This window comes from Abramis brama (assembly GCF_963993115.1).
Source record: "Abramis brama genome assembly, chromosome: 22".
Lineage (NCBI taxonomy): Eukaryota > Metazoa > Chordata > Actinopteri > Cypriniformes > Leuciscidae > Abramis > Abramis brama.
In genome coordinates, this window is record NC_139984.1 from 20,023,660 (window position 1) to 20,032,042 (window position 8,383).

The 8,383-nt window shown below is 38.1% G+C and overlaps 1 protein-coding gene across 1 annotated transcript; it reads left to right on the forward strand.

The window, feature by feature from the left end:
* Positions 1-4,954: 4,954 nt before the first annotated feature.
* On the forward strand, positions 4,955-8,088 carry r3hdml (R3H domain containing-like). The gene is made up of 6 exons (XM_084100041.1): positions 4,955-5,118; positions 5,975-6,276; positions 6,854-6,972; positions 7,111-7,213; positions 7,326-7,441; positions 7,556-8,088. The coding sequence occupies exons 2-6, from the start codon at positions 6,007-6,009 to the stop codon at positions 7,695-7,697; spliced, it is 750 nt and encodes a 249-aa protein (XP_083956167.1). The 5' UTR covers positions 4,955-5,118; positions 5,975-6,006; the 3' UTR covers positions 7,698-8,088.
* The last annotated feature ends 295 nt before the right edge of the window (positions 8,089-8,383 follow it).

Genomic DNA, 8,383 nt, shown 5'->3' on the forward strand with positions numbered 1-8,383 from the left:
TATAAGCATATTTTAAGCCGATACATCAACATCTCTCATCATTGGGGTGGGGGAACGGATTTCGACAGCTGAACTATTTGCCGTCGGATTCTGTTCCCGCTATGTTTCTTACACATTGAGGTTCTAATATTTATCACATTTCAGCTAATTATAAAACCCAATAGCCTAGTGGTCAGTACACTCTGCACTGGTATTCATTGTTTTTTAGCTTATTACGACCCGAGTTCAAGTCCCGGTTCGTCAAACTTTCTTGATCCCATACTGTCCTATCATAATAAAAGGCACTTAGGTTTGGATGAAGGTTAAGCTTCATCCACACAAAATATTTAATCAGCCTTTTATTAAGCCACTACATCAATACCTCTCATAATGGGAGTGGGGGAACGGATTCCAACAGCTGATTTGTTTGCCGTCGGATTCTGTTCCCCCCATGTTTCTTAGGAGTGAGGTTCAAATATTCATCAAAATGCTCCCAAATAATTGTCCCAGACAGCCAAGTGGTCCATGCACTGTCTTTTAGTACTTTTGGCCTTTGGCCGACTTGAGTTCAAGTCCCGATTTGTGGATTTTTCTTGATCCCATACTGTCCTATCATAATAAAAGGCAAAAACTCCCAAAATTATTCTTTAAGCTGATGGCAGTTAAGCTTCATCCACATAAAAAATTGAATCAGCCTTTTATTAAGCCACTACATCAATACCTCTCATTATGGGAGTGGGGGAACGGATTCCGACAGCTGGCTTGTTTGCCGTCGGATTCTGTTCCCCCCATGTTTCTTAGCAGTGAGGTTCAAATATTCATCAAACTGCTGTTGAATAGCGAAGTGGTCAGTGTACTGACATTTAGCACTTTTGGGCTTTGGACGACTCAAGTTAAAGTCCCGACTCGTGGATTTTTTCTTGATCCCAGACTGTCCTATTATAATAAAAGGCAAAAACTTTCAAAAATGATTCTTTAAGCTTTCGGACCATTTTTGGGGATTTCCGCCTGGATTTGCCTACCCAAATTGAAAAGCCTCCCATTTCCACATATTTTTTTCAAAATAGACAATTTTGGTGTCATTTTACAGGAAACCCTTTGCAGTTTCATAAAACAGTGCTAAAAGTGCTAATCATTTAAGTATATGTTGTCTGAGCTGTAATAACCCCCCCAAAAAAGAGGTGCTCTTTGATTTTTTCATTTTAAATTCATTTTTGAAAGTGTATAACTCAGGCCCTGTGGGCTCTAGCACCATGCAGACAATTATGGCTGTTTCCTCTAGATGCCAGCAAACACTGGACAACATTGGAACTGGAATTTGTTCTGTATAATAAAAAATGAAAAAGATGTTCATATGGACCCTTTTACAGCCCACGTGATCAAATAGTTGCGCGCGCATATTGGCAACGGAAGTGGTGTTTTTCCCCACTGGCTCTAACGTGTTGGCACCATAGACAGTAAAAGAAATGGACACAGCGACCCCATTGGAACTCAATTGAGACAAGTGAAGCCCATTTTCAGCGATTTCTTAGCACTTCCTTTCCTGACGCGCAGACTCAAACCGAGCAAAGCGTTACACGGACCACGTGAGCAACCCGTCTGTCTTCTAGTAGCTGTGCCAAGAGAAATCTGAATCATTCCCTTCCGAATCTTGCAGAGACGGAGAGTGTGAGTAGGAGCTGTCCATAAGCTTTGAGCAGGAGAAACTTTTGCTAGGTATTCTGATTAATTATATTGTCATTTTGCCTCCACGTCCCCCCGATTGCCCGCGAGCTTCTCCTCCCGTCTATACGGTAATCTCTCTAGTGTGCGACAGAGAGTCGCGTGGTTATGACGCAATCGTTAGCCTACTTTTACAAAAACTGCTTCTACGGGTCCATAACATAAGCTACAAGGTAATGGAGCATTTTATACATTGTCGTGTATCTTTAGAAATAAATAATGGACAAATGGAGTCTTTAAACGCCTTAGATGTAAAGTTATTCGCTGTCAAAGTGACGCCAAAATGAATGGGAGTCAATGGAATGCTAACGCAAGTGAAGTTCTGCTACAAGATGTCGGCACCCGGCCGACTTCAACTTCCGGTCGACTTCCTTCCCGCCTGGTTGGCACCTCCGAAAGTTTATCAAAACGGTTTCCCAGTATCAAAATGTCTGGTTGTTGCGTTTACGGTTGCACTAATCGATATTCCACCAAGGGGCTTAAGTTTTATAGGATTCCGACAGGATCACGGCCGTTTCAGAATAATAGGCGACTAAACGTGTTGATTGGAGCGAGGACATAATAAAAAATGCTCGCGTCTGTTGTTTAATCCGCTCGCGTAGCTTGACACGCTGCTGATTCTCGCCATACTTCCGTTGCCAATATGCGCGCGCATACGTCATCGTTGTGTACAAACAGTAAAAGGGTCTATTAATCTGAAGGGAGGAATATTACCTTTTTTATGTAATTTCCACCTACCCAAATCTAAACTCTGCCCATACCCATATCCAGTGGTATATATGCAATATTCCAGTGTAATTTTACAGAAAACCCTTTGAAATTATATAAAACACTGCTGAATGTGATAAATATTATAGTATATGTTGTCTGTGCTATAATAAAACAAAAAAACAAAAAAATAGGCGCTTTATGATTTTGATCATTTTATTCTTTCAGAAGATAAAAGACTTATAATTTTACAAATTATATGCCTAAAATCTGTGTGGTCTATAGAGCACATTTGTAAGTCTGCTCAAGCTGTCGCATTCGTCTTTTCACATGCAATACAGTACATAACACAAACCACACACGCCACACTGTAGGCATGTTACAACAGTTCCCACACGAGCGATTTTATAGATTATCATGACAGAATCAGCAACATAAATCCATCAACTAACCATTCAGAAATGTCCTGTTGCATTCTACATGTTGTCACTTCTTCTTGAGTCTCTCCATCATTGTCCGACTCCAGTTTAAACATAAAAGGCAGAACAGTTTTTGACATTTTAGTGCTTGTCTGTGTGAGGTAATCAGAGCTGCTAACAACACACACTCTTGAAGCTCCGCCCTCTGTGCCGGGACCAGCAGCTCATTTACATTTAAAGGGACACACATGAAACAATGCGTTTTTACTGACCCTCAAAAAGAGACAACATTAACATGCTGTAAAAAATTATCTGTTGGGTATTTTGAGCTAAAACTTCACATACACACTCTGGGGACAACATAGACTTATTTTACATATTGTAAAAAGGGGCATTATACTACCCCTTTAAGCAGATGGGAAGCATGAATGAGGTGCAGTCAAGGTAACATTATGCGAATGAATTAAGCTTAATGTGAGCTATAGCTACTGCTTGTACATGCACTGAGTGATTCATTTTATATTTCTGCTCAAAATTCATCACCTCCTTTGATGTGTGATGACAACACTATTAAGTATGTGAGAGAATTGACAGAGACATGTCTGTGGCTATTTTTAAACGTTACACTCTACAAGGGCTCATTGTAGCTTAGAGTTATGTTTACATCATATTAGCACATAAAGCTGTCAAACATTTGACCCGGGGAAGAACGTTTACATATGCGTCTCGTCAATGGAATGACTAAACTTGTGCATTTTGTCTACAAAAACCATAAGGTTGCAACATTGTGAATGTTAAGTAGTGACATCATATGTTTGTCTAGAGAACAAGTTACGCTCTCTTGCCTATATAGTAAGCCAACAGAAAGTCTTCCAAATAGGCCTCAAGTTGAACCTTGACCCTGCCGACCTTGACAGTTTGAGGATGACTGCTAACTTTAAAAGTTTCCTTTAAGGTCTCTGAGCCTTGCATGCTGAATAAAAAGGCTTTATTTCTTCATTATATTTAGATTTTCACTATGTTTTGCTTATAATGATGTACTAAATTGAATTCAATACTTACGTTAGCTGTTAGCCCCAAAAAACAATCTGGAAGTCTTGTTATTTAAAAGTGTTAATATCTTTTACTTTTGACTTCATTAAAAGAATGACAACCACACTCACACAATGGATTGTGATGGATTGAAAGTCCCAAAAAGCAGACACTGTAAGTGCAAATGATAGGCGCAGTGGACACTTACTGTAATTAAACAACAATCTATCTATAGTATTATTGATATTGCATATTTTCTGCTCAGTATGAGGTGAATATACTGCATTGGCTAATTGCCACATAGTATTAATAAGTCACAATCTACTCAATGCTCTAGGTGACCCTGTTCAGTAGTTGCAACAGTCAAAGTTGTGCCGTGTATATTGGCACTGGCCAGAGACTAGAGATATTACACATGGCATGTCCTTCCTGAATAGACGGCTGGAACAATGTGCTGACTTGGCTATGACTTTAAAAGTTGGACTTTAATTCATAGAACAATTCCCTCCCTTTTATAAAATCCTTGCCAATGTGCTTATTCAACTTATTTTATTGAAACTTTTTGCCAGGAAGGCTGAGTGCAGCTCCAAACAAAGCTCACAAAAAAACACACGTCTGTTATAAGCGAGGAACAGAAACGGATGATTTAAAGGAACAAGAGCCAAATGTAGCCAAGCATTGTAAAAACCCATTTGTCTTTGAATATTACTGTGCATGTGCTGTATGCTATTTTGTAGTTACTATATAGCATAGTATTTGCAAATCAATGGATGCTATACTGGTAAGACAGGATGTGAAATCAGAAGTGAAAGTTGCCCAGAAAGCTGTAAAAAAAAAAAACAACAACAACATTTGAAAATCACAAAGGTAATGGAAAGAAGAGTTATGACTGTTGAAAAGTCATCAATCTTAAAATCCTGTTGGAGAGCATGGCTGTTTGGAGATTCCACTGAGTGTGTGCTGAAAAAGCAAAGACTTCCATTAAATTGTTTCCTGAACTTTGGGAACATCCCTGTGGGGGAAGAAAAAGAGACAAGGGCTTTTCTTTTACGTCAGATGGCCTTAGAGAGTTGGCCCAGTTAAAGTTCGCTGCCACACATGTCAAAGACGTTGTTTGCAAAGGCCAGAGTTGAAGTGGAGATCTTTTCAGCTGCTCTTCTCCAGGCTGTGCTAAAGTGCTGGAATCACTCCTGAAGGCATGTGCTGCTGTGAAGACCACTGAGGACCCCCGCTCTCTTCACACTGCAGGACTACATAAGTATATGCCACACTTTTCTCTTAAATAGCCATCATGTGTTCACTTTTTTATGATTAGATTTAAAAAAAATCAACAAAAACAAATCAAAGGAGTTTATTGAAAGATCTTTGTTGTTGATGTATTTCCTTCAAGACTAGTGAGGACATTTGGGTGTAATGTTTGTCAATTTGGTTAAACCCTTTTGCAATGTAACCCTATGATTTGATTTGTGTCAAACCATGCCACTTTGATAAGAAAATGTATATATTAGGGCTGTCAAATCTAACATACAAGTTTGTGTGTGTATATATATATATATATATATATATATGCATATGTGTGTGTACATAAATTATATAAATACAAACTTTTATGTTAGATTCGATAATCGTGATTAATCATTTTGACAGCACTATATAGGCTATGTATTAATTTGACCATGTAAAACCACATAACAGGTTTAAACCATATAATATATTCATTCATTATATAATGTATATTAAATACGTTATTTTAAAACTTTTTAGCAAGATATAAAATCTGTCTATCTAACAAAGCAAATTGTAGGGTTAAATTGTATAACTACCTATATATATATATGTGTGTGTGTGTGTGTGTGTGTGTGTTGTTTTTGGGTGGACTATAAATTGCACATACTGGGTTATCTGCTAATTATATCACTATGTTGACATGTTTATCTGTTGGCCTACTATGGTTAAAATGGTCTGGCTATTATCTTACTAACAGAAAGTGCAGGATTAAACGATAGGCTACTTGCACTTGAATAGGGACTGTAGCGTTCCAGAGCTTAAGTGTTATTTTGCTGACTAAGACAGTGAGAGATTGTTGACATTGTATTCTCTTTCCACAAATAAAGCACCTGTAGCCAACCAGACAGAAAGCAGCGCGATGAATTTGGCCTGCGTTCAGCTGTTCTTTGCTGGCGCCTTGTGGACACTGCCGTGCACGACAGCAGCGGTGGCGGTGAACGGCACAACAGAGCTGCTTCATCTCAATGAGGTTTATATGGAGGATGTACTGAGGAACAGCAGCGACACCAGCGCAGCTCGAGCGCGGCGGAAACGCTTTATCTCCAGCAAAGATATGACGGCATTACTGGACTATCACAACCGCGTGCGCTCACAGGTCTTCCCACCTGCAGCAAATATGGAATATATGGTAGGGCATTTTATGTACTGTTTTTATTTTATTTTATTTTTTATGTATTTTTTTTTTACATTATTATTGTTTTAGGATTAACAAACACACAGCATAATTTTTTTTTTTTTTTTTTTCTGAATGCAACATTTCAAGGCACCCTGGACGCTCTTCTATCATAAAAGAGATAAAAAATATTATTAGGCTACATATTTAAAAAAAATCTTCAAGTCAAGTGAGCTTGTTAACGGCTACCGAATCATTCAGTCATTGAGTTAAGTCTGAATAATTCAGATCTGCATCAGATTCAGATCAGCGAAATTCATTTAAATGAATTGAGTTAAACGAGTCGTTGCTCACGATTCAGACATCACTAGGGCTAAAGTAAAGATTTGATAAGTTAAATTTCAGCCTGTTCCTCATAGAATTAATGGCTGGCTCCAGAATTCTTCTGAAAGAATATAGTCGACTCGTGTGGACAGTGTTTATGATCATTTTGCTTGATATCCTCGGTTCATATTTATTGTCATTGCATGGTCTTTTTGGGTGACCTATTCTTTTAATTATATGTTTATCTATCCCCTCTCTTCTTGGAAAGGTGTGGGACGAGAGACTGGCTAAATCTGCAGAGTCCTGGGCCTCTCAGTGCATATGGGACCATGGACCTCCTCATGTTTTGCGGTCCACTGGACAGAATCTGTCAATTATCTCTGGAAGGTACAGACCCTTACAAGAACATACCAAAAATGGGTACACTAATGGTATCGGCATGAATTAATATCTGAAAACCATCAATTCTGGATTATATTTACACACATTCTGAGTATGATTGTTATTATTTCTTTCATTTTGCAGATACAGATCGATCGTTGATCTGGTAAGATCCTGGTATGGAGAGAGACACTCTTTCTCCTTCCCCAATGGATGCAGTGGCTCTGTCTGCACACACTACACCCAGGTGGGTCTCCAAAATGATATATATAGGCCTATATGTAATTTATTCCTTTGATGGCATTTCAGCATCATTAGTCCAGTCTTCAGTGTCACATGATCCTTACTTTTTGTTTCAGATGGTGTGGGCCAACAGCAATAAGATTGGATGTGCTGTCAGAAGGTGTTCAAATATATATGTTTTCGGGAGTATGTGGAAACAGGCCACCTTACTGGTTTGCAACTATTCTATCAAGTAAGAATCATTTTCTACTGTATCAATACAGTCATTTTAAATAATGGTTAATGAAGATTTTTGCAAGAAAAGGGAAAGTAATCGAACTTGCACATGTTGCTTCTTCTGTTCTAGGGGGAACTGGGTAGGAGAGGCTCCATATAAGACTGGAAAACCATGCTCTGCGTGTCCCTCAAGCTATGGAGGATCATGCCATAAAAACCAGTGTGACTCTAGATCAAGATCCAGAAGAAATACGAGTGGTTTCAGAGGCTAAGCGGGGGGGAAAATCCCTAAAATCTCTAAAATTTATTTTATTTTATTAAAAATGTAACCACTAAAATTTTTACAATGCAAATTATTCCGTGGTTATTTTATAAAAATGAAGTGCTGTAAAATGTCCAATTGATCAAATGTGTAATTGTCAAATTGCATCAACTGTTGTTGTTTATCATCATCCCATAGTTGTCATTGTTTATTTTATTACTTTATTAAGTTGTTTAATGTTCGCCGTTTGTTGTTTTTCAAGGCTTTGTTTGCACTGTTTTACTTATAATTTGTTTGTACTAAGTTGCATCGCAGTGACAATTCACATCGGGTGTTAAGCACTTTCTTTCTTTTATTATTTTGTTCTTTTTGTACAGGTAATAAATTTTCTTTAGATTAGGAAAAGTTGTGTGTTCAGTGGTTTCTAAGTTACTATCGTTTTGAAATGTCTATTGCACTCAAGTCATACAGAGGACATGACTGCATTGTCAACACATTTGTCCTCATAAAAACAGACCTTTTATTTACATTTTCTCTTATAACACAGACAGACTGCTGCCAACACCTTCCTAGCAGACAAAAAACAAAGAATCATTTATTCATTTCAGTAATATATTAGAAGTTACTCATATTATTAAGGCGTATGTGAGAAACTGGCCCAGGATCGTTTTGAGTAGCAGACCGAAACCATCTTTT

What these genes read in the sequence shown, in the direction of transcription:
- r3hdml (XM_084100041.1), top strand. Translation starts at nt 6,007, where the DNA reads ATGAATTTGGCCTGCGTTCAGCTGTTCTTTGCTGGCGCCTTGTGGACA. An exon ending in TCTGCACACACTACACCCAG is followed by an intron (nt 7,214 to 7,325) that starts GTGGGTCTCCAA and finishes TTTTTGTTTCAG; the next exon opens with ATGGTGTGGGCCAACAGCAA. An exon ending in GTTTGCAACTATTCTATCAA is followed by an intron (nt 7,442 to 7,555) that starts GTAAGAATCATT and finishes CTTCTGTTCTAG; the next exon opens with GGGGAACTGGGTAGGAGAGG.